The sequence below is a fragment of the Antedon mediterranea genome, chromosome 2 (assembly GCF_964355755.1).
Source record: "Antedon mediterranea chromosome 2, ecAntMedi1.1, whole genome shotgun sequence".
Classification (NCBI taxonomy): domain Eukaryota; kingdom Metazoa; phylum Echinodermata; class Crinoidea; order Comatulida; family Antedonidae; genus Antedon; species Antedon mediterranea.
The window spans coordinates 26769314-26796865 of NC_092671.1; the positions used below are offsets into that span (position 1 = coordinate 26769314).

At 31.7% G+C, this 27552-nt stretch overlaps 2 protein-coding genes across 3 annotated transcripts in view; one reads left to right on the forward strand and one right to left on the reverse strand.

The window, feature by feature from the left end:
• The window catches only part of LOC140040808 (centrosomal protein of 290 kDa-like), a 103932-nt gene that overhangs the window by 66746 nt on the left and 9634 nt on the right, over positions 1 to 27552 (forward strand). The window contains exons 36-40 of the mRNA XM_072087025.1: positions 2185 to 2310; positions 8899 to 9036; positions 16630 to 16737; positions 21689 to 21784; positions 23702 to 23827. Of these exons, the coding sequence (XP_071943126.1) occupies positions 2185 to 2310; positions 8899 to 9036; positions 16630 to 16737; positions 21689 to 21784; positions 23702 to 23827 (594 nt within the window). The remainder of the gene's footprint in view (positions 1 to 2184; positions 2311 to 8898; positions 9037 to 16629; positions 16738 to 21688; positions 21785 to 23701; positions 23828 to 27552) is intronic.
• On the reverse strand, positions 2280 to 26614 carry LOC140040809 (uncharacterized). 2 transcript variants are annotated; one of them, XM_072087027.1, is made up of 2 exons: positions 26502 to 26614; positions 2280 to 4551 (listed from the first exon to the last, which is right to left on the reverse strand). In XM_072087027.1, exon 2 carries the CDS (start codon positions 4533 to 4535, stop codon positions 3357 to 3359), a length of 1179 nt encoding a protein of 392 aa, XP_071943128.1. In that variant the 5' UTR covers positions 4536 to 4551; positions 26502 to 26614; the 3' UTR covers positions 2280 to 3356. The 2 variants fall into 2 exon arrangements, with proteins under 2 accessions (XP_071943128.1, XP_071943127.1); XM_072087026.1 differs by lacking the exon at positions 26502 to 26614 and adding an exon at positions 6353 to 6458.

The window sequence follows — 27552 nt, forward strand, 5'->3', positions numbered from 1 at the left end:
AAATATCAATTGGCCTCAAATCCTAAAAGCTGCAAATTTTCAATACAAGTTTCCATACCAAGTGTTATGCTTCTAACCAAATTGGAAGTATTTTGGGTCTAAGGAGCCCACTATAATGGAATACAATAGAACTATATTTCCTCTAGACTCCAAATTCACTTTTATTAGCAATATTGCTATAAAACAAAGTGAATATTATGTAAATATTATTTTAAAATATGTACCGTATATTTCGGTGTATAAGTCGCACTTTTGACACGCAAATTTGACCTCTAAATTAAGGGTGCGTCTTATACACCGAACATAAATGCCTCACCACACAAATTGTACATAGGCCTAGGCTATCGTCACCTCGTTTGCTATGCCTGAGTAGGCTAGGCCTAGCTACAGTAACTAACTAACGTAACGGCAACCTGCTTCTGCCTAGGCCTAGTTTTCAAGTCATTTTAGCATGATGTTATACTAAATATGATGAAAAGATTTGTTCATTATGGCGCTCCGATAAAATTTCATTTGTAAACGTTTACGTCGTACGATTGGAATAGTATTTATTTATACAGTAGTTATACGCACGATCGCCGTACCCCAAGCGCAAGCCCTTCTTTTGGTGGCACATGGTGTACGGTATTCGACTAGTATATTCTCCAGGTGATTATAGCATGGACCTAGCGTACACACTTCTCGGATACATAGATACTAATCGAATACGATTGTCCGTGAAAACGTGCGCCCTCTCGAAATGATCGAGCGAGGCTAGCCCACACACGTGCGTGTTACACACACGGTCATGCACTCGATGTTGCGGCGAAACTCATGAATAACAAGTTAGAAAGAACTTGTTGAGGCTGGGCGCGGCCGAGCCTAGGTAAGAAAAAACCTAAATAAAGGACGCCGTTGTAGATATAACAAAATATATAATTACAATAATATTGATTACAATTTAAAAAAACATTGTTTTGATGAAATATAAGGTGCGTCTTATACATCGACGATATAAAAAATACCGATATTTTACTCTCAGTTGGGGGTGCGTCTTATACACAGGTGCGACTTATACACCGAAATATACGGTATTTAATTTAAACTTATAGTCATTTGTATAATATAATGTATTTACAGTAAGTGCATGTGGAATATTAAGATTAGTCATGATATTATATCATAACTGGTGCATGTGGAATATTAAGATTAGTCATGATATTATATCATAACTGGTAACAAAATCACAAGTAGTACAGATGTTTGTAACAATCACTATTTATTTTGCATATTTGAAAAGGCAGAATTTTTACATCACACAATGTTTTGTGTTTTACTGCATATCTAATTTTTACTGTTTTTTAGACTTCATAATCAAAGGAATGTATTTAACCGAGGGCTTTATACATTTTTAATTTAATGTGAATTGAAATTTTATTAGCAAAGTATATTTATATATTTGTAAAAATATTAAATATACTGTTAATTATACAGTGATAATGAAATATATAAGTATAACCGTTTAAAAATTAAATAAAAGGCCCAGAACTGTACAGGAAGATACATGTTATGTACAGGTTTCTATTTAGCACTTATTAACACTTTACACATTATAATAAAGTACAGTAGGCCCTATTACCAATCTTGGAGTACCAAGATGGAGTCAGTGGCGTAACGGCTATGAGCACTTACTCGCTAAACCCAGGGCCCCAGAGCTTATGTGGGCCCCTGAGCAGTGTCCAGAGGAAAAAACAGGCATTAGAATATGTCGAAAAATGCTAAAAACGGCCTCCAGCGTTGGAGGGCCACTTAAAGAGTTCCTAAACCAGGGACCTCAGGCCTCTGCGTTGGAGGGCCACTTAAAGAGTTCCTAAACCAGGGACCTCAGGCCTCTGCGTTCTACGCCACTGGATGGAATATATACAGTAGATATAACTGCTCGCTAAAAAAACTAATAAGATACAGACCCATTTTATACACACTGTAGGTGTTGGAAGCAAGTTTTACATAGCACCAATTTTTTGTTTCATCATATCATTTTACATAAAGTTTTTGATTCATTATTACAGGTCGAGTCAATAGAAAAACTAATAATATACAGACCCATTTTATACATACTGTAGGTGTTGGAAGCAAGTTTTCCATAGCACCAATTTTTTGTTTCATCATATCATTTTACATAAAGTTTTTGATTCATTATTACAGGTCGAGTCAATAGAAAATGAACTTAAAAGACAAAAAAGTTTAAATGAAAAAGCACCGAGTAATTCTATGAAAATGTTAGTGGATAGATTGAGAAACGATCTGGCACTAAAGGAAAAGCAACATAAAGTAAGTTTGCCAAAAGTTTATCTTATTTGTCATTGAGCTGATTTGTTGTACAATATAGGAAAGTTCCATGATACAAAGTCACACATGTATCACATGTCACCGACTTCATGTGTGAAAAAAAGTGTTCCTTTGTAGATCTGTTCATTCAGAATTAATTTGATAGAGTCCATTCATTCATATTGTGTATCTGTTGTGATATATGAGAAAATAGTTTGTTTTGTTGTTTCTTAAAGTGTTACCTGTTGTGTTGGCAAAGACCCTGTATTCAATTCTACATACTAGCCAGTATTAGAATTGTACATATGGCTGCCAATCACAATTTCATAACGCTTATGTTTTTTAAAACATAATAACCCCACTATTTTTCTTCAGCTGTAAAGCAGAACTAGCACTTTCTTTAAAATGGTGTTACAGGATTTTTTTGTAATGTAAAAACATAATAGCAAATTCACCAAAAATGATTGTCATTTATATATATTTCTATAGAAAATAAAAACAATGTTGAAGTTTCCATTCTATAGAACCATTTGTACTGTCTTCGATAAAATAATAATTATTTTCACAAGTCCGATTAAGTGATCAGCAATAAAATCGTTGTGTATGTTACATTAATGTAACAGTTATAAATTGTTCTTACTGTTCATGACATCTATTTATCTGATCTTTTGAAATACTATTTTCATCAAAGACAGTAAAGACCGGCCATTTACACATGAATTGGACGCTAATTATCAACGATAAATAGATAAACATACATTGTTCCTAAATTTTTTTTTTTTTAAATTCAGAAAGTTTTCATTCTAGAATTTTAGAAACCATTTACAGTATGGTGTCTTGTAAATTTATTTAATTATTTCAGCAATATTTTACTTTGATAAAAGTATATAATTTGTTAAAATCCAATCAAATGAGGTCATGATCAATAAAAACAATAAAATTGTTATAATTGTCACGATATTATTGTTCTTAATCATTGTATGCAAAATGCTTTTTATGGTTATACTATAAAGGGTATGGTTATATTAGAGGACATTTTCTGGGGACTCTTAGATAGCGCTGTCAGGAGGATCATCAGAAACGGTTGTAATTCTAGTGCTTGAGCGAGGGAGTAAATGGTGTTGTACTAATAATTTATCTGGTTTATTTTTCTTAATTTGATATAAATGATATGTACTATACAATAAAGTTAATAGAATGAGAAATAATATTACAGTTATTGTTGCTAAAAGTCCTATAATTGCACCAATACTTGATACATGTACTTCAACATTTGAACAAACTCTTTTTGGGTCTTCTTCCACTGTCAATTCATTGGAATTGATACGAAGACTAACTGACGCGTTACCTTCTTCAGGTGAATTTTCAATAATTTTGCATGTCACATTGTCACCATTATTCATGTACTTTTCTATCTTAATTTCCACCATGTTTGAATATTGAAGTATCTTTTTTTCATTTATGAACCAAGAAAAATTAGCCCTTTTGGAATAATTACCAATGCATTGCAACTTAATAATATCGCCAACATCATAAAGTTTATCTTCCTGTTCTAAAATTGTCACATTTATTTCATTTGTGACATTCAATGTGATCTCACAATACTCTGCTGAAAGGCGGTCCCCAAATTGTCGACAGGTATAAGATTGACCATTTAAGTTTGGGACAGCCCTAAATTCCATTGATATCCAAATATTTGTCTCGTTACCTAATATGGTACTGTTTGTTTTTCTTCTTTCAAATTTTAAATTTGGTTGTGGATTTATGTTTTCTGATACACAAGTAACATTTACTAAATCCATTATATTATAAGTCTTTTTCCATGTTGTACATATTGGATATTCTTCTGCAGGAATCTCAATGAGTGTCAATTCTGCGTTTTGCGTTCTAATATCCTCTCGGGAATATATCTCACATTTTGCGTTATAGTTCCCTTTGTCAGATCGTTTCAGTGAAGTTATTCTCAAAGTATACTGTCCATTACCACGTTCCACCTCATCATACGTAATACGACTGTCATTTTTATCTACAAGTATTCCATCTTTGTACCACGTTACAGTTGTTCGGGGATCTCCTTCATTTAACGTTACAGTAAAATCAGCTGACTCGCCTTCTTTTTTTGTTATACTTTTAGGTTGCGACAGTATTGTTTGTGATTGTAATTCACTGATTAAACAAATCATTATTATTGCACATAGATGACGTTTCAAATTTGAGTTCCTTTCCATTCCAAGGTCTATAAGTCTGTACAAAAAAAAATAAAAACAAATTGATATATAATTTGATTTTTATACAATATTTCATATCTAATAGCATCTCGATTTATCTATGCCCTATTTTATGTCAGATTCTAATATGTTCTTGAAAAAAGTATCTTTACAATTTCATAATATGTGAAAAAATGAAAATAATCAATACTAAAGATATACTGTACTTGACTCTGTAATATAATTTCTTAGAAAAGCTTAATTTCATTAAACTGGTTATAGGTAAAAAATGTATTTGCCCATCGGATGATTTTTTATTTTTGAAAGTAGGATTTTCATCTCTTTCATTACAGTAGTTCACCATATTCAAAAGAGTGCACATCTTGCTTCTCCTGTCCAATTTTCTTCTAAATCTTATGTTTTTGCTCTTATATAATAATAATAACTTTATTCGAAAAAAAAGCCGTTTAACGAAAACAATAAAAGAAAAAAAAAATTAAAAGAAAAAAAGAAGTAAAAAGAACGTAAATTAAAACAATACAAAAGTGTTTACAAATGCAAAACTAAAACCATAAAAAAAATTTAAATTTATAAAGATAAGAAAAATTAAATTATTGGCTTAAATAATTTAATTAATTTTAAAATTCATATACACTTGAAACGTTTCTTATACTATTGTAGAGTTTATTCCATAGCAAATTAGCTCCTTTAAATGAAAAATATTCATTTGATGACATCATCATGTTAGCATTTAGATGAGTCTCAAAATGTCACCATGATAGAATATACACAATTCAGCATTATAAACATTATATACCACAAAGATAATTTACATACAATATATACAATAAATGTTACTCTCATTTTTAAGGTATGGTATGGTTGTATTTTAAATTGTATGTTAACATAGAATGATGACGTTAATAAAACATGATCAGTGTGTGAGTCATATATAATCCCAATTAACATAATGTACATTTAACTGTAAAATACAGTTTTTTTAACAAGATTTCATACCTCAACTGATTCATCACTTCTGTTAAATTATCTTGTTATCGATAATGAAACAAAAAATATGATAGTCAATAAATTTTTCATTTAGTCTTTACTATAGGCCTTTTTTGTTAAAGTAAAGGTCACGGTGCAAAATGCATTGGCTTTCTCCCAAGATTTTTTAATAGCGTCATCTGAATGTATTTTTTAATATAGCAATTAAGCACCTTCTATGGTTTTTCCATTAATAGTCTCCTGATATTTGAGTATTCCAATGACCTCTACATTTACAAATGTAAATTTTAAGGTGTCCCTATAGTTCCTATTAAACATTGAGTTAATATTTCTCCATTGTTGAATTGTTATATTTAATTGTTATTTTGAATTTAAAGATTCTACCATTGAGTGCTTTAAGCAGATCATTTGAAGAACAATTTGTTCTATTTTCATCTTTTACCTCATGAAATTATTTTACACTCATAAACATTCATTATCATCATCTTTCTATCAACAAATTCAGCATATTCTGATTTTTTTTGGGCATATTAATTTTGTATGATTTGTACCTTTCTCCCTACACTTGGTGCAATATAGCTAAATACAGATGAGTCACATCACAACATGTTATGTTACATATAATATTACATTCAAACTCATACACTGCCTTGGTCGATACACTGAGAGTACATATCAAAGTGTAAAAGCCTATCATGATGGATATGCACATTGTAATTTGATCAAATTGTTGTCTAGTCTAAACTCTAGGTTGGAGACAACAGCATTTAAGTGATAACCATGTTCCTATTTTAATCCAAATACTGTAATATGATGTAATGAACACATACCTTTTTCTCAACTTGTTTTTTGGTTAATATTATTGAGTAGACAAATATCATTATTGATCCTTTAGATTTCAATGCAGTGAAACATTATATGGTAGATAATTTTTATGTATGTTGCTTTGTTTTACTGTACTATAGAGGGGGTAGTAGGTTATTTTAGTCTAAACAGCAAGCATAACGTAAACGAATTAGAACGCCATCTATCAACTTTCAATTTAAATGTAAATAAAGAAAAATCAGAAAACACATCATAAGACGAGAAAAAGAAGACATACAAGAACAATGGAGATACACGGAAAAGTTGGATCGCTTCTTGGGGACAGACAAGACAAGAAAACAAAGCGCATGTAGCAATGACCAAACTAAACTCGTTGTGGCTTCGAAAGATAAATCAAATTTAAAATATCTATTAAACGGTACAACTCACTACCGTAGTTAAACGTATATTACTCTACAACTCAGAAACATGGGGATTCACAAAAGAAGAAGCACATTGACACATTTCACAGACAGGAACTTCGCAAAATTATAGGTATCAGGTTCCCAGACAGGATATTGAACATAAATTTATACAAAAGGACAGGAACAAATGAATTTCGTTACAAATAGTCAACACAAGATGGAGACTATTGGGTCACATACTCAGACAAGACCCATGTGCACCAGCTAACCCAGCAATAAGCTATTATTTCAGCAACACTACCAATATAAAATTTCGAGGAATACAGAGAACCACCCTACCAATAACTCTCAGCAACGACCTACTCACACTTTATAAGCAGAACACAAATATCAAGTTTCCCGACAAATTGAAAACCAAGAAAGACATCAAACTACTTAAACAACTAGCCAATGAAAGATCTGATTGGAAGAAACTGGTAAAAGAGATATATGGAGCAGCCTAAGCAAACATGTTGACTTTTCAGTGGAGAGGCAGTAATCAATCAATCATAGAAGGGGTAGTTGAATTCTTCTATCTAGAGCCAAAAAAATATAAAGAGTTACGACTTTGAATGGAGTAGAAGCCATTTTTGTGTCCAACTATTCCTTTGTAGAGTATGGAGTTTAGTCTTTTGTTTTAAAAATGTATAACGTTCAAAGGGCTTAACTATCGAATTTAATATCAAAACAATCAATTTGTTTTAAGGTTTTTTTTTGTTTGTAATAAAATTATAAGGTTACTGCAAACATGATTTTAAACAACAAAAGTAGCAATTTCGGAACAGCTCTGGCCGTGTGCTCCATGCACGCTCAACGTGTTTGTACAGCAATTCTCTATAGTTAATGCATTGTTTTTACATTTTGTTGTTTAAAATCATGTTCGCAGTAACTTTATGATTTCGTTATTTTTTTTAAAAAACCTTTAAACAAATTGATTGTTTGATATTAAATTCGATATTTAAAGCCTTGTGAATGTTATACATTTTTTAAGCAAATGACTCGACTCCATACTCTACATACAGTAAGCATAGTTGGATACAAAGATGGCCGGTGTGCACCCCACGTGACTTTCTAAAATCCGTGAATGCAATGCCGTAACTCTTTATATACTTTGGCTCTGCGTCTATCACATTTAATATAAATTAAAGACACCAGACCTTCGTTTTTTCGACCTGATTTAAGGTCACACACTACATTTTATGTAAAAATAAATACCATATGAACCTATTGTGATAATTTTGTTCATCATTAAACAGAAGCATGGAGTAATTATCTAAATTAATCCTCCATTCTAGATTGAAGCAACTTCATCAGCGTCTGCTTCATTCTAATAAGTCTATGGTCCAAATTTGTTTATTATAAATAATACGTTTGTGTACACTTAAAAGTAGCATTGATCCAAATGCCAACTTGATGTCAATGACTACTAGATGTCTCTATGAAGACCGTTACTTGTACCAGTACCAGATGTCCATTTGTGTAATGAAGACCGTTACTTGTACCAGTACCAGATGTCTATTTGTGTAATGAAGACCGTTACTTGTACCAGTACCAGATGTCTATTTGTGTAATGAAGACTGTTACTTGTACCAGTACCAGATGTCTATTTGTGTAATGAAGACCGTTACTTGTACCAGTACCAGATGTCTATTTGTGTAATGAAGACCGTTACTTGCACCAGTACCAGATGTCCATTTGTGTAATGAAGACAGTTACTTGTACCACTACCAGATGTCTATTTGTGTAATGAAGACCGTTACTTGCACCAGTACCAGATGTCCATTTGTGTAATGAAGACCGTTACTTGTACCACTACCAGATGTCTATTTGTGTAATGAAGACCGTTACTTGTACCACTACCAGATGTCTATTTGTGTAATGAAGACCGTTACTTGTACCAGTACCAGATGTCTGTTTGTGTGTGTACAAGCAACAGTGATGAAACAATGAAAACATTTGACAGTCTACTTGTGGGTTTGATGATACTTTGTTTTAAAAGTTTTCAAATCTGCTTCTTATATATTTTTTAAAATCTTATATAATTGTTGTCTTGATAATGTGATAAACTGAAATCAAACATTTACAGGTATTTTATGTTTTATATATAGGCTCTTAGTCAGGCACTGATGACAGTGCGTGCAGAGATGGTAGAAATGGCTCAAGACAATGCAAAGGCCAATGCAGATGAACATGAAGAAAAGCTTAATGTACAACACCTTGTAGACAGGGAGACAAAAAAGATGAAGGTAATTAAGTTGTGAAATTTAAGAGTGAACCCTCTGCAGCCCTGGGTCACACTAGTGTACTGTAATCCAAATCTGGAGCTATAGCCTAACTGTAACAGTCTGTATCAATGCCTGGTCTGAACAGCACAATCCTGCTTAGTCCTTCCTTTTCACCAATCAGGATAGGTTGAGTGGTAATAGCAATTTGACAATGGGGGGTTTTCGCAACCTTACGAATACGATAACGAAAATGGATACGTCACACAATTGTGAAATTTTTAAGCTGATCCATTTCATATTCGTAAAGCGTTTTCGTGTTGACGAATATCACCAGTCATAATCGGAACTACAAAACGAGTATAGTTTTTATCTATTTTGCACATTTTGCATTTGAATCAGGAATGATTCATGATTATAATATAATTATACTTTTATTGAAAGTAATTTACTAAAGTAATTTACTAAAATGCCAAGTCAATTTTGATAAATAGCGGTTTTTAAAGTCCTCACTCGCTTTGATGTTACGCTAGGCCTAGGCAGCCAAGCACCAAGCAACACGTACATATGCGCTTCGCTCAAATTTACCGCAGTCATATTTTGGACGGCGCCCTCAATATTTCGCTGCCATGCGAAATAGATTTTTACTGGCTTACCAAAAACGTGTGCGTGACGTATCCGTTTTCGTTATCGTATTCGTAAGATTGCGAAAACTCCCTATTTGTTTATTGATTTTTAATCCTGGGGCAGGATTTTATCACCTTGTGCATCAATTGCATGTGTAATTGGTGTTCATTCCAAACAGGCCCTACTATATTCAACAGATAAGTTTTAATCATGAGGGTTACTTTTTATTCTGAACTGAACTGAATATTTGTACATTGTGAACATTTAAGTGGCCCATTTTTAGACATGATATATCATCATGATGAAGCATGCCATTTTTACTTTGATAAAAGTTGACCATTAAATACTTTAGTTAAATTGGTTATCCGCAACGAAGTTGCAGGATAACCTCTTGTGATTGTACGAAATCATCATCATCATCATCATTGGTTATCCGCAACGAAGTTGCAGGATAACCTCTTGTGATTGTACGAAATCATCATTGGTTATCCGCAACGAAGTTGCAGGATAACCTCTTGTGATTGTACGAAATCATCAACATCAACTTTTTATTTTTGGTTATCCGCAACGAAGTTGCAGGATAACCTCTTGTGATTGTACGAAATCATTCTGTATGATTTTTGTGTAACGCTTTTCTCTAAAACTCGCAAACATAACATTTCGGTAACTATCTTAACATATTGACATTTACGTAACGTCGTCAAGCGAAGCTTTTCATGACGTTTACAATTGCGCAACGTGACTTACGCGCGATTTAACGATTTTGTCGTATTTAACATAGCTCGACAACCAAATAACATTTCAACTTGAAACTTTGCAAAAGTTTAATTTATATCATGCGCTAACTTTCTGTTGAAAAAAAATTCCGTGTTTTACACAAAGTTACGCGCGCACGCGCATTTAAAATTTCGAAATGCGCAAAATTAATTTCTAATCAACTTTCTACGCGTTTCATGTCGTTTTAAGCATGTCAAAAATTCCCACGCGTGCGCACATTTTTACGTGTGCGGTGCGCACGTAGCATTGAAAACGTAGTTTTTTCACGTGATTTATGTTTTTCCAGCCTTTTCTAGTAATTTTACCAAATTTTAAACAATTTCGACTTAAAGATACGTCATACCAGCACGTCGAATTGGACAATTTGCGCGCGTTTTTTATGAAAAGGTTAAAAAATTCGTTTAAAATATGCCTTTTTTTAAACAGTCGTAATTTCTAAACTAGACGGTCAAATTTTTGTGGATGACATATTCTAGAAGTAGATGAGTTGTAGATGTCGGATCAGGTATTAATATGGCTAACCGGACATTGTGACGTCATCGTATGGCCACGCGAATATAAAATTTAGGATTTTTGTATCTTTCGTCATAGCTCATCACATTGAATAGAGCGCATCTCCACTTATCCGTTTTCCATTTTTACCCCGATTTTGATATTGTCTAGGTCAATCAACTATCTTTCGCATGAGTTAAAAATATTTTAATTTTTTTGACGTCATCATGCCTAAAAATTTAAATCACGTGTGGCATCAATTTCATCTTTACAGTAAATTTCAATCTGTTATAGCTCGTAAGAATAAAATGTGATAATCACGATTAAAACTTTTTCTGGAAGCTATTGGATTGTAGATACGAAATTATGTAAAAATGTTGCCAATCGGATGTTGTGACGTCATCATATGGCCAGTTTAATAAAAAAAGGTCGTATTTTCATCTTTTGCGTCATAATTCATTACATTTAAAAGAGCGCGCATCAATATTTCACGTATTCAAATTTCTTCTACACGCTAATACGTTGTTGCTGAAATAATTTCCTTTCGGAATTGCTACCTTCGCGTTTCATTTTAAAACTGTCAACATGTTAAAAATTGCAATAATTAGCGGGTCCCGTAATTTTACCTATTCTACACTGTATGTGATATGGATACAGATTATACTGTGTATACTATATATGAATTTATATATAGATAAAATTCAGCAATAACAACATATCATATTCTTCAGTTCAGGTCATAATGCCAACGTGACCTCTTCCTTTTGTCCTCAACCTATCCCCTTAATGTTAATGTTGCACCACTTGCGCGGCGGATAACCAAACTCGTCAAAGTGACGAGTTACATGTCTAGTTGGTTATCCGCAACGAAGTTGCAGGATAACCTCTTGTGATTGTACGAAATCAACCTGTATGATTTTTGTGTAACGCTTTTCTCTAAAACTCGCAAACATAACATTTCGGTAACTATCTTAACATATTGACATTTACGTAACGTCGTCAAGCGAAGCTTTTCATGACGTTTACAATTGCGCAACGTGACTTACGCGCGATTTAATGATTTTGTCGTATTTAACATAGCTCGACAACCAAATAACATTTCAACTTGAAACTTTGCAAAAGTTTAATTTATATCATGCGCTAACTTTCTGTTGAAAAAAAATTGCGTTTTTTAACACAAAGTTACGCGCGCACGCGCATTTAAAATTTCAAAATGCGCAAAATTAATTTATAATCAACTTTCTACGCGTTTCATGTCGTTTTAAGCATGTCAAAAATTCCCACGCGTGCGCACATTTTTACGTGTGCGGTGCGCACGTAGTATTGAAAACGTACTTTTTTCACGTGATTTATATTTTTCCAGCCTTTTCTAGTAATTTTACCAAATTTTAAACAATTTCGACTTAAAGATACGTCATACGAGCACGTCGAATTGGACAATTTGCGCGCGTTTTTTATGAAAAGGTTAAAAAATTGTTTAAAATATGCCTTTTTTTAAACAGTCGTAATTTCTAAACTAGACCGTCAACTTTTTGTGGATGGCATATTCTGGAAGTAGATGAGTTGTAGATATCGGATCAGGTATTAATATGGCTAACCGGACATTGTGACGTCATCGTATGGCCACGCGAATATAAAATTTAGGATTTTTGTATCTTTCGTCATAGCTCATCACATTGAATAGAGCGCATCTCCACTTATCCGTTTCCATTTTCACCCCGATTTTGATTTTGTCTAGGTCAATCAAGTATCTTTCGCATGAGTTAAAAATATTTTAATTTTTTTGACGTCATCATGCCTAAAAATTTTAATCACGTGTGGCATCAATTTCATCTTTACAGTAAATTTTAATCTGTTATAGCTCGTAAGAATAAAACTTGATAATCACGATTAAAACTTTTTCTGGAAGCTATTGGATTGTAGATACGAAATTATGTAAAAATGTTGCCAATCGGATGTTGTGACGTCATCATATGGCCAGTTAAATAAAAAAGGTCGTATTTTCATCTTTTGCGTCATAATTCATTACATTTAAAAGAGCGCGCATCAATATTTCACGTATTCAAATTTCTTCTACACGCTAATACGTTGTTGCTGAGATAATTTCCTTTCGGAATTGCTAACTTCGCGTTTCATTTTAAAACCGTCAACATGTTAAAAATTGTAATAAATAGCGGGTCCCGTAATTTCACCTATTCTACACTGTATGTGATATGGATACAGATTATACTGTGTATACTATATATGAATTTAAATAATAAAATTCAGCAATAACAACAGATCATATTCTTCAGTTCAGTTCATAATGCCAACGTGAACACTTCCTTTTGTCCTCAACCTATCCCCTTAATGTTAATGTTGCACCACTTGCGCGGCGGATAACCAAACTCGTCAAAGTGACGAGTTACATGTCTAGTTCTTCTTTCTTTCTGTATGATTTTTGTGTAACGCTTTTCTCTAAAACTTGCAAACATAACATTTTGTTACCTATGTTAACATTTTGACATTTATGTAACGTCGTCAAGCAAAGCTTTTCATGATGTTTACAATTGCGCAACGTGACGTACGCGCGATTTAACGATTTTCTCGTATTTAACATATGTCGAAAACCAAATAACATTTTAAAGTGAAACTTTGCAAAAGTTTAATTTATATCATGCGCTAACTTTCTGTTGAAAAAAAATTGCGTGTTTTACACAAAGTTACGCGCGCACGCGCATTTAAAATTTCAAAATGCGCAAAATTAATTTATAATCAACTTTCTACGCGTTTCATGTCGTTTTAAGCATGTCAAAAATTCCCACGCGTGCGCACATTTTTACGTGTGCGGTGCGCACGTAGCATGGAAAACGATTTTTTTTTGCGTGATTTATGTTTTTCCAGCTTTTTCTAGTAATTTTACCAAATTTGAAACAATTTCGACTTAAAGATACGTCATACGAGCACGTCGAATTGGACAATTTGCGCGCGTTTTTTATGAAAATGTTAAAAAATTCGTTTAAAATATGCCTTTTTTTAAACAGTCGTAATTTCTAAACTAGAAGGTCAACTTTTTGTGGATGGGATATTCTGGAAGTAGATGAGTTGTAGATATCGGATCAGGTATTAATATGGCTAACCGGACATTTTGACGTCATCGTATAGCCACGCGAATATAAAATTTAGGATTTTTGTATCTTTCGTCATAGCTCATCACATTGAATAGAGCGCATCTCCACTTATCCGTTTTCCATTTTCACCCCGATTTTGACATTGTCTAGGTCAATCAACTATCTTTCGCATGAATTAAAAATATTTTAATTTTTTTTACGTCATCATGCCTAAAAATTAATATCACGTGTGGCAGTAATTTCATCTTTACAGTAAATTTTAATCTGTTATAGCTCGTAAGAATAAAATGTGATAATCACGATTAAAACTTTTTCTGGAAGCTATTGGATTGTAGATACGAAATTATGTAAAAATATTGCCAATCGGATGCTGTGACGTCATCATATGGCCAGTTAAATAAAAAAGGTCGTATTTTCATCTTTTGCGTCATAATTCATTACATTTAAAAGAGCGCGCATCAATATTTCACGTGCTCAAATTTCTTCTACACGTTAATACGTTGTTGCTGAGATAATTTGCTTTCGGAATTACTACCTTCGCGTTTCATTTTAAAACCGTCAACATGTTAAAAATTGCAATAAATAGCGGGTCCCGTAATTTCACCTATTCTACACTGTATGTGATATGGATACAGATTATACTGTGTATACTATATATGAATTTAAATAATAAAATTCAGCAATAACAATATATCATATTCTTCAGTTCAGGTCATAATGCCAACGTGAACACTTCCCTTTGTCCTCAACCTATCCCCTTAATGTTAATGTTGCACCACTTGTGCGGCGGATAACCAAACTCGTCAAGGTGACGAGTTACATGTCTAGTCTTTTTCTTAATCTTCTTTCTTTCTGTATGATTTTTGTGTAACGCTTTTCTCTAAAACTTGCAAACATAACATTTTGTTAACTATGTTAACATTTTGACATTTATGTAACGTCGTCAAGCGAAGCTTTTCATGATGTTTACAATTGCGCAACGTGACGTACGCGCAATTTAACGATTTTCTCGTATTTAACATATGTCGAAAACCAATTAACATTTTAAAGTGAAACTTTGCAAAAGTTTAATTTATATCATGCGCTAACTTTCTGTTGAAAAAAAATTGCGTGTTTTACACAAAGTTACGCGCGCACGCGCATTTAAAATTTCAAAATGCGCAAAAATAATTTATAATCAACTTTCTACGCGTTTCATGTCGTTTTAAGCATGTCAACAATTCCCACGCGTGCGCACATTTCTACGTGTGCGGTGCGCACGTAGCATTGAAAACGTATTTTTTTCGCGTGATTTATGTTTTTCCAGCATTTTCTAGTAATTTTACCAAATTTTAAACAATTTCGACTTAAAGATACGTCATACGAGCACGTCGAATTGGACAATTTGCGCGCGTTTTTTATGAAAAGGTTAAAAAATTCGTTTAAAATATGCCTTTTTTTAAACAGTCGTAATTTCTAAACTAGACGGTCAAATTTTTGTGGATGACATATTCTGGAAGTAGATGAGTTGTAGATATCGGATCAGGTATTAATATGGCTAACCGGACATTGTGACGTCATCGTATGGCCACGCGAATATAAAATTTAGGATTTTGTATCTTTCGTCATAGCTCATCATATTGAATAGAGCGCATCTCCACTTATCCGTTTTCTATTTTCACCCCGATTTTGATATTGTCTAGGTCAATCAACTATCTTTCGCATGAGTTAAAAATATTTTAATTTTTTTGACGTCATCATGCCTAAAAATTTATATCACGTGTGGCATCAATTTCATCTTTACAGTAAATTTTAATCTGTTATAGCTCGTAAGAATAAAATGTGATAATCACGATTAAAACTTTTTCTGGAAGCTATTGGATTGTAGATACGAAATTATGTAAAAATGTTGCCAATCGGATGTTGTGACGTCATCATATGGCCAGTTAAATAAAAAAGGTCGTATTTTCATCTTTTGCGTCATAATTCATTACATTTAAAAGAGCGCGCCTCAATATTTCACGTATTCAAATTTCTTCTACACGCTAATATGTTGTTGCTGAGATAATTTCCTTTCGGAATTGCTACCTTCGCGTTTCATTTTAAAACCGTCAACATGTTAAAAATTGCAATAAATAGCGGGTCCGTAATTTCACCTATTCTACACTGTATGTGATATGGATACAGATTATACTGTGTATACTATATATGAATTTAAATAATAAAATTCAGCAATAACAACATATCATATTCTTCAGTTCAGGTCATAATGCCAACGTGAACACTTCCTTTTGTCCTCAACCTATCCCCTTAATGTTAATGTTGCACCACTTGCGCGGCGGATAACCAAACTCGTCAAAGTGACGAGTTACATGTCTAGTTTCAATTAGAATTTTATAAAATCATGTATAAGTCACACTGTGCAAATCTGGCGTCATAAAAAAAAAGAAAAGTTTAAGAGAAACGTCGCAAACAAAATAGCAGAAAGAAAGAAGAATAGTAAAAAATATAACTTGTCATGTCAATCAACCAATAGGGAAAATATTTTGTAGCTGTTATTTTGATTAATTTGTTTGTTACTAAGATGAACCTGTTTTTTAATTATATATTATTAATTAATGTATACCTGTAGGAACAATTTGGGGATGTTCAAGATAAACTGGACAGATGTAAACGGGAACTGAAAAGGGTCAAAGGTCGTGAAAAAGAAATTGAAACAAAATTGAATGACAATAATGAGGTATGAATTCACAAAGAAAAAAGTTCAAAATAAAGTGATAAATTTTGTTTGGGAAACAATATTGCTTTGTTTAAATTTTCTTAGGATTACATGATATTTCTGAGGATAAACTTATTTGAGCCTCTTACATCAGTTCTTGAATTATATGCACATGTGTCATTCAGTTTCTACATTAAATACTGGAGATTGTGCCTTAGTTTATTTAAATTCTGATTTTCAAGAAAGTTAAGGCTGTGTTCACACAGAATTATTGTACGCTGATCTGAAAACCAGAAGCTATATACTGTTTTAAGTTAATCTTAATCATATCCTAGTTACAACAGACGTTTGTAGGTGTTTTTGTGATCGCAGTTTAAACTCTTTTGGTATAACTTGCTGTCATACTACTATACTCATACTCTATATCAAAGAACCAACATGTTTGAACTTTGAACTTATTGATCTAGACAAAAGGCTGCACATGGAAAACAGAATGTATATTATGTAATAGTTTACACAGCTTTAGTACTGTTATTGTCATTAACACAATTTACATGGCAGGTGTACATTTTAAGAGCCATTGTCTGTAAGAATCAAAGAAATATCAAAAAGAGTGGCAGACTCAAAAAAATCTACAAGCAGTGTTGCGAGAAACATAGGCATTTTTATAAAAAAAAAACATGATATATTAGTAAAAACATTTTATTTTCTTTGATTATTTGATTTGAAACTCATTGGTCAGAAAATTCTTAATGTTTTATATAGTTCTAATTGTGTTGTGAGAAAAAAAAAATATTTTTAATTATAGATTCTGTAATTCCCAGTTTTAATGTCATTTTATAGGTTATATCCTCTGGAAATTTGAATAAATTATCAGATCGTTGTGAATTTTAATCTTTGCAACAGATTACTCCTCTCTTATTTTGAAGCTCCTCTTTCATTTGTTTACTTCTTTTATTTGCTAACCTAAGCAGATCCCACATGCCCATCCACCACCACTTTCGACTACCACCCCTCCTCCCCCCCCTCCCCCCCCCCCCCCCCCCCGACAATAACCACAAAAAGATAAACTGCAACACACTTTGGTCGATCATCCACTATAGAGTGTCAAATGCATGCATTCAAGCACCACCCACACTGCCGCTACCATCATAGATAGGACATAAAGTTAAGTTTTTAGACCCTCGCCTTCAACCCCCTAACTATTTCAAAGTCCTGGATCCACCACTTTCCCCTCCCCAAAATAGAACCAATCAAAAGTCAATGATATACTCAGGTATGTTAATGCTACATAACAAATATTGAAGCCCTGATGTGAAATTTCATTTCATTTAAGGTCAGCATGTAAAATATCACACTTTTTTTTATTAAATATTGGTTGTAAATTCTATATTTTTTTACTGTGATGGTTGGATTCAGTATTAATTAATAATTATCTGATAATTATTTAATTTCCCTTAGTTATGCATAGCAACAGTTACTATGGTAACTAAAATTGAAATATTCTTTAGATTTTGCATTATCTTATACAAATTTAAATTTGTAGATTATTAGCAGGCATGCCTTATTTGCATTTTGAAATTACCGTTTCACAAGGTCATATTCGTAAGCACTTTCTTCTGTGATTATTTTTATTCTTGAAAACCCCATATTTTATTTACAGCGGGCACCTCCCGTAAGCGGCCACTTCCCTTAACGGACGCACTTTGAAAAGCCTGTTTGTTCTTCCTATCTAATTAGTGCATTTGATGCTTACCGTAAGCAGCTGCGGGCACCTTTTTATATACTAAAAATGAGATTTTTTGTAATCGGCCAATCGAAAAATGTGATACTTATTGCATGGACCTATGAATTAGAGGTGCATGTTTATTGTATTTCTTTATATATTAGCTTTATTTTGAAGAGGTTTTAAAAACATTACTGTGAAGAGATGAGAAAACTACACAGATTTTGACCAACCATTTTTCATATGATAAAAGCTTTTAAAATGTGTCTGAAAATGCTAAAAAATACTAAACCACCTGATTATAAATAATAATAGGCCTACAATTATCTGGAAAATTGAGAGGCTCGTTTCGTTAAGAATATCGTATATAGCCATAATACGTGATTTTGGCCCTTTATCGGCAGAACCTCCCGTAAGGGGTCACCGCCCGTAAGTAGTCATGAAACCCCATATTGAAAATATTGTACTTGGTTACGTATAGAAACAGTTGCTACAATACACTATAGGTAAAATGTTGATGTCATTTGACCTCAATATGTAAAATTTTTTTTTTTTTCATGAAAACTCCATATTTAATTTTTTTTTAAATATCCTTAGTTACGTAAACAGGCTTAAGATAACACTAAATGTCAATTTTTTACCTTTAATCAGATTTGTCAAGACTTTCTTTCTGAGATTATTAGGATTCAGTATTTAAAGTAAATTTGGCAAAAAGTAGAAATGTAAAACCAGGGAGTTACAACTCCCTGGTAAAACTATGTAGAAAAAAGGTTTTGTATTTATGAAAAACCCCTTATTTTTTTGAAATTTTCGCATAGAAACAGTTACTATGGTAAAATGTTGACCTCATTTGACCTCAAAATGAATGAATTTACAAGGTCAAGTTTGTCATTAATAGAATGCAGTAGAAGTAAAATTGAGAAAAATTACAAATGCAATCAATTATTTGTATTATAAAAACGCCATTTCTTAAGTTTTTAAAAAAATTACTTTCCTTAGTTACACATAGAAATGGTTGCTAAGGTAACACTATAGGTAAAAAATGAAAATTGTTGAGAATTTTTATGAACTATCTTGTAAATTTTGATCAAACATTAATAGTTGTAGTAAAGTGGGGACCTGTCCTGTTTTGCATTCTGACCCCTTTTGACCTCAAATAACCTATTTACAAGGTCAGATTTTTTGGGAGGTCTTTCTGTATCTCTTTACACAAAATAGATTTAAAAATTTATAAAAACCATTGACGCAATTATTTCAAAGTTTAACATAATTTTCCATCAACTAAATATTTCAATGCAAAATACTGTTTTTCTGGCAATTAATTGAAATAAATCTGGCAACACATTCTCCTATTTTATCTAAACTATTCGTATGACTCTAGTAGCATTATGACAAGCCACATATACATTTTATTAGCCATATTTAAATTGTGTTTCATGTGTTTTGTTTGTTGATATTTTGTTTGTATTTTTTTTGTATTTTTCGTATTTTCCTGGCAACACAAAACCTATGTACGAAATTTACCCCAGTGTTTTTTTCGTGGTTATTGTTGACAAACCTATTGACTATCAAATTAAAAAACCTCATTAATTTAAAAACACCACTTTGGAAGTTATAGGTACGTTTATGAGGTATACTTTTATAAAAAAAAATATTTGTTTAAAACACCCCTTTTTAAAATAATGGTACCAACCAAACTCCATTTTGTATTTTTTTTTTCTACATTAAATGGAACTCAATACATTTTGTTTACACTGCTATAAACAAAAACTGTATACTGTAAGTATTTTTGGTTAAAATAAGTATACAAGTTTGTACTTTTTCACTATAGAAAATCTGTGAAAAAATGGCAAAAACATCAACATTTTGATAATTGACCGTTGTCATGGCAACGGAGGCTAAAAATTAAAATGAATGTTGTAGATATGCTTTTTATTGAAATGTCTATTCATGGTAAAAATTTGAGAGAAATCCATTTTTTTACATCTGCCACCAAATCTTTGATTTTTACAGACAATGGCTCTTAAGTCTTTGGCAATTTTTTCTTATTGCTAAATATTAACCAATGCATGATAAGGGTTGGGATGTGATGTAAATATCTTGTAGTCCATGGGATTTAGCTAAACAATTACCCCAATGCATGATAAGGGTTGGGATGTGATGTAAATCTCTTGTAGTCCATGGGATTTAGCTAAAAAATTACCCAATGCATGATAATGGTTGGGATGTGATGTCAATCTCTTGTAGTCCATGGGATTTAGCTAAAAAATTACCCCAATGCCTGATAATGGTTGGGATGTGATGTCAATCTCTTGTAGTCCATGGGATTTAGCTAAACAATTACCCCAATGCATGATAAGGGTTGGGATGTGATGTAAATCTCTTGTAGTCCATGGGATTTAGCTAAAAAATTACCCAATGCATGATAATGGTTGGGATGTGATGTCAATCTCTTGTAGTCCATGGGATTTAGCTAAAAAATTACCCCAATGCCTCATAATGGTTGGGATGTGATGTCAATCTCTTGTAGTCCATGGGATTTAGCAAAAAAATTACCCCAATGCATGATAATGGTTGGGATGTGATGTCAATCTCCATGGGATTTAGCTAAAAAATTACCCCAATGCATGATAAGGGTTGGAATGCGATGTAAATCTCTTGTAGTCCATGGGATTTAGCTAAACAATTACCCCAATGCATGATAAGGGTTGGAATGTGATGTAAATTTCTTGTAGTCCATGGGATTTAGCTAAACAATTACCCCAATGCATGATAAAGGGTTGGAATGTGATGTAAATCTCTTGTAGTCCATGGGATTTAGCTAAACAATTACCCCAATGCATGATAAGGGTTGGAATGTGATGTAAATCTCTTGTAGTCCATGGGATTTAGCTAAACAATTACCCCAATGCATGATAAGGGTTGGAATGTGATGTAAATCTCTTGTAGTCCATGGGATTTAGCTAAACAATTACCCTTTTTGAAAACTAATTGCAAAAAGTTTTTTATATGAAATAGGTATTCTGTATGGTCCAAAAAACCTATTTCATATAAAAAACCATTTCTTGCAATTAGTTAGATTTAAAAGTCAATTTCCCATTGACTATTGGTTAAGGAGGTATTTAAGTGGTATGAATTTGAGATTTATAATGTTTAAACCTGTTATAGGCAAACCATATGAGTTCTCCTTTATAATGTTATTAACTGTATAATGTTCTTTATTAATTTTGTTAATGGACTTTTCAGGAGATACGCAAGAAAAATGCATTAATCGATGATTTGAAGGATGAAAGAATAAGATTAAAAGCTGAAATCGAGGAACTGGAAAAAGACACAGATTTGGTAGGTAATAATATTAAATAATAAAGACAAAAATACTTTTTCAGGGTTGCCCTAAGGTTTCATTGCCCTGACAATATTTTAACCAAGCCCACATGCTTTTTATAGTGATTTGAGTTTTAATTAGTTACAGTAGCCATAATAAGTTTTAGAGATATATTATTATGATTTACAATTGCATATTTCTAAGTTTTGTATAAACAATGCACATTATTATACAAACACTTTTATATCCCTAGAATGTAACTGCTGTCAGTACCACTAATTTGATAAATATAATGCTTATCTCTTTTCAAAAGAACCATCAAGCAAGCAGCTGGTATACTTCATCTTGTAGAATGGATAACTTGCAATAAGCAAAACTAGAAAAATTCAACGGTTATCTTTCCTACCACACCCTTATATAACTATAACATGGAAGTCTTCATTGTTATAAATCATATAATGATTAGGATTAGTGTACAATACTAGCTTGGAGAAACTTGATCTAAAATGAATTGTGGTTTAGGAATATTTATTACTTTAGGTTGCCCTTTGAGATGTAGGTAGTGAAATTCTAAATGCCCAACATGATTTTTTAATTGCCCAGGACATTTTTGCCAATGGGAATGTATTAGCTATACAGTAAATGAAAGATAACACATCAAAAAGAATGACTCATGAATCCAAAGAGTGCACAACAAAGTTTAAAATAATGGGTGGGCTTTTGACACCAGTGTGTTGAACAAAGAGCCAGCCCATAACAAAAAGTCTTAGTAGATATAGCTCTATATCTATTAGCCTTATAAGTTATCGCCTTAATAGATATAGCTCTATAACTATCTAAGCACCTACTAATAAGTAGATTTTAGGCAGATTTTAGATAGGTCCTAATAGGTTTTACCTCATTAGCATAATTCAAAACCCCCATTAATAGTATTAGATAGATTTTTCACTATTTTTAATCTGTGAGTAACACAGTTGTATACATCTATCTATTGTCTACTTATAATAGCTATACCAAGGGCTACCAGCGACCTATTAATAGACATAAACAAACTGATAATAGCCAGTAACTGTTAATAAACTATCTATTTTATACAATAGATAGATATGGACTACCAGATAGCTATTAGAAATCTATGAGTATCATATCTATCAACTGTCTACTTATAATAGCTATACTATCAATAGACTGTTAACAAATAATTAATAGCCAGTAACTATTAATCAACTATCTCTTTTTTATAGCTGGGAAGTAGTCATTCCATCGTTGACTCATTGAGTTAAAATCCTTAGTAGGCGAGATAAAAAGGTCTACTTAAAAACTATTAGGGCTACTAAAAATAGAACTATTTCTACTTACGACTACTTAAATCTACTAATTTTTTTTTGCTATGGGAGAGTATACTAATTCAATTGTCTGTCATGCAACATTTCATAGTTTATTTGTTGTTAAAACATTATACTTTAATGTGAAATGTTGACATTTTTTTTCTAATTTATATTAAATGAATATATTCCATCTGCACCAATAAATTGTCCAGTGACCACATATTGGTCTTGATAAGTTGTTGTTTATACTGGGTATGATTTCAATTTCTATAAAGCTACACAATATTTTACAATAATTATAATCAATGTTTTTTGTTTTTTTTTGGAAAGTTTTTTTTAAACTGGTACTGACTACTGGGTATAGGACAATTATTTGTTTAAAATTACTTAATAAAATCTAGTTTGTTTTATCAACCTATGGAAAGGGCATATAGATATATTGAACAAACAAAGCAATATATAATTTTATAAAAGAATTTACAGCGCATACTAAAATTAAAAGTAGTAATAATTATAACTTAAGTTACAACCTTTTGAAAAAGTAATTTTAAATTGATTTCTTTTAATATTTCATTAATCAAAATAATAATTCAATTGTTGGTTTAGAAACCTGTCCATGATGAAAACAGTACAAAGACAGTTGATTTGCAGAAGAAAATCCGAATTTTAGAACGGAAATTGAATGAAGTGGATACTAGTAAAGTCGAGAAAGGTACATCTAAGAAAGAAGAGGTTAGTATAAATATGATAAAGTATTTAAATATTAAAATAATATATACTGGCCGAAGATATGATTCTGTACATTAATGCTGTGAATGTGAACATTGAATAGACACATTTGTTTCCACACGGATTTGTTCAAATTAAGTCATCAGCAAAATTGACCAAGAAAGGTCCAATAAAATCTGAGAGAAAACATGGCATGGATAAGCGAGATGCGCTTTATTGTGATGATCTATGATGAAAGAGAAAAAATCCTATTTTAAAAATTCAGGTGGCCATATGATAACGTTACCAAATTTTGTATGCCAAATTGTACAAGAATTCATCTACAACTCATTGGCTTCCATGATGTAAGTTTAACAAAAATTGGGGATCCTCACCTTTCATTCTAAAGAGCTATAAGATTTAAAATTGACTAGCTTATCGATTTGAATAGCTTAGCATGAACATATGTTTTTATTTCACATTTTGATAAAAATGAAAGGAATTTATTATGTAGGGTTATCGATTTGAATAGCTTAGCATGAACATGTGTTTTTATTTCAAATTTTGATGAAAATGAATTTATTATGTAGTAGGGTGTGACTAACAATCAAGTGAAAAATTTACTTGCTGTTTTGACGTAGAATGTGCACAAATATTTGTGTACAAATGTATTTTTTGTGTTTATATTGTATATTGACCCTTGACCTGAAGTTTATATAGTGAATTTTTGTAATTGATATCTGACAAGCAGTTATAAAAATATGTTTGATATTTAAGCTGAATTCACAAATTGATGCCTTGATGACGTCACTGTTGAATGATCACGCTTAAAAGCTTATCATGGCCAATTTTTATTGATGAGAAAAATTATTGAGATTCAATTTTTTTAGATAATTGGAGCACACAAATCTATACAGAAAGTAAAAAGAAGACTATGATTTCATATTACAATAATAATATTTGATATTTTTTAAGATGACCTAAAAGTATGTGCATCACATCATAGAGATATTATAGTTCACTATAATATCTCTATGATCACATAAACCAACAAACCTTAAGGCATGAAATAATCTTGGAAGATTTTTATACAGAGGATATTTTTGTTGTATTATTTGCCCTGTGAGGTGTTTTCCCTAAATACAGTAATAAATATAAAGCACAGTGTTCAGTTATATCGTTTATTATAGTTCCATGGTTCCAGCACAGCATACAAAGTTGTTATTGATAAATCACAAAAACATGTTTCATTGTATTCCTGCCCTGGGGGAGTGATTGTTCTATAACAAGGCTAATTCAACCATTTAGAAAATCGTGAAATTAGTATGTAAAATCTGTTACCAAGATGTGTTGTTCTTTTTTTAAATACGTATAAAAAAAAGAAGCAAAGAAATTTCCAAATTTTAACAATGCTAATTATTTATTGTGTCACCTAAATACATCATGTAGCTATCAGAAATGAAATTTGTCCATAAAATCAGGAGCTGAGTTCCCCCTTTTTGAAATTACAAACTACCTTTATATATCTATTACAAACTACCTTTATATATCTATTACAAACTACCTTTATATATCTATTACAAACTACCTTTATATATCTATTACAAACTACCTTTATATATCTATTACAAACTACCTTCATATATCTATTACAAACTACCTTTATATATCTATTACAAACTACCTTTATATATCTATTACAAACTACCTTTATATATCTATTACAAACTACCTTTATATATCTATTACAAACTACCTTTATATATCTATTACAAACTACCTTTATATATCTATTACAAACTACCTTTATATATCTATTACAAACTACCTTTATATATCTATTACAAACTACCTTTATATATCTATTACAAACTACCTTTATATATCTATTACAAACTACCTTTATATATCTATTTTTGTACAGACTATTAATACTATACATTAGAACCCTGTAGGACACTTTCGGGACACAAAAATGATGTGTAGAAAAAAACATATGTATATAAATGTATGCAAAAATGAACAATAATTAATTAAGAAATTCGGAAGAATTGAACATTTAGTAGGCAACATTTCATATCATAATTATTATCATAATATCATGCTATCCATTTTTGTATTAATAATTATTTGATGTTTTTTTGATGGAAACAAAATATTGTCCCTTTAATAGCGGTTGAATCAATCATTTGGCACACTCAAATGTGTCCATGTCTCCTTAATAATAGGGGTGTCCCTGAGTAGTGATTGTCTGTAGTGTTAAAACATACTGTATATTGTCCTATTTTCGTCAGAAAGTGTCCACTTAATAAGGGTGTCCAAAAGTGGGGTTTGTTCTACTGTATTTTTTGTAGCACGGAATCAGCCTGTAAATGTGTAGTATTTTGCTATGCACTTGCAAAAAAAGTCCCTGTGTATGTAAATTTATTATGATCATCTGATTTTTCCCAAAATAATTTTATAGGTCATATTAAGTTAAGAAATATAAAATATGGGCCTTTCATGCATTACAAAGTGTTCATTTTGTATGTAATTAACTACTAGGCCTATATAAAACAAATCCGGACCTGGAAATACTAGTGAACACATGTAAAACTCAACAAAGGATTTGATTTTAAAACATGCTTCCTGCCTTGGGGCAAACCATGCAATTGCAAATCTAGCTCCATTGCTAAGTAAATAGAACTTCAAAACTCACCTTGTTGGTGTATTATTTTTTCTTTCTTCGCTAATAGTAATACATTTAATAACAGTCCGTTTTATGTTTTTTTTAATGTATTTTCCCACCTATTACTGTAAATGAAAATATGGTCATTGATCAACCAGTGTGGCCAGCGATGGAAACAAAATTATGCTAGGTGGCAGCATAACATTATGCTAGGCACAATTATGGCCAAAATGGCACAAAAACAATGTACAGTATCAGAGGGTGTTATATGTTTTATGTACCACAAAAGTGAAAGGCAAAAAATATAAATTATATTATATTCAACATGTTTAAATAAAAAGCAATACAACAACATTTAACAGATGTTTATGTTTGCTATAAATTAATGTTTTTTTATCCTATACAATAGCAAAAGATGCAGTTTTTCTTAACTTGAGAAAATTTATCAAATTAATGGAAAGATTGTAATTCATTAATTTCTTTTTTTTTATAGATATTACATCCATAAAAAACAAAGGAAAACCTTATACATCGCAACCTAAAATATTAATTTATAAAGGATGATTGGGAGTACGGTACATTGCAGGCTATGGTTTTAAATTACAACTATAATTATTCTCTTTTTACAACTATGAATTTGTTGAAAGGATGCATATTTTTTTCTTCCAATTTAGTTTCATTTGTTTATATGATTTTAATTATGAAACAGAACATTAGCACTTTTACATTTATAAGAAAACGCAACATATTACTGTATTTTTATTGGCCGATTACAGAAATCACTGCAGTGTGCGTCAATATGATTAAGACCTTGCCTGTTCTTTTCATTGTGAGAAAGATAATAATTCAATTTATGGTCATGTATTTCTGCAATTCTAGTAAGTAGTAGTAAGTTGGTTATCAGCCAATTATCGCTAACTGGGTAAAATCAAACTTTTCCAATTAATAACTATACTAGTTTGTTTGCTTGTGCTTATTTAAAAACTCATTATCATCGATCTTCATAATTTTTTTAAATATTGGAAAAGCTGTTTTGTATTGGTGGTCTATTTATTTGTTTATGTATTTGTGGAAGTGTAAT

Excerpts from the sequence above, each read along its gene's own strand:
- LOC140040809 (XM_072087027.1), bottom strand. The coding sequence starts at position 4,535 with ATGGAAAGGAACTCAAATTTGAAACGTCATCTATGTGCAATAATAATG.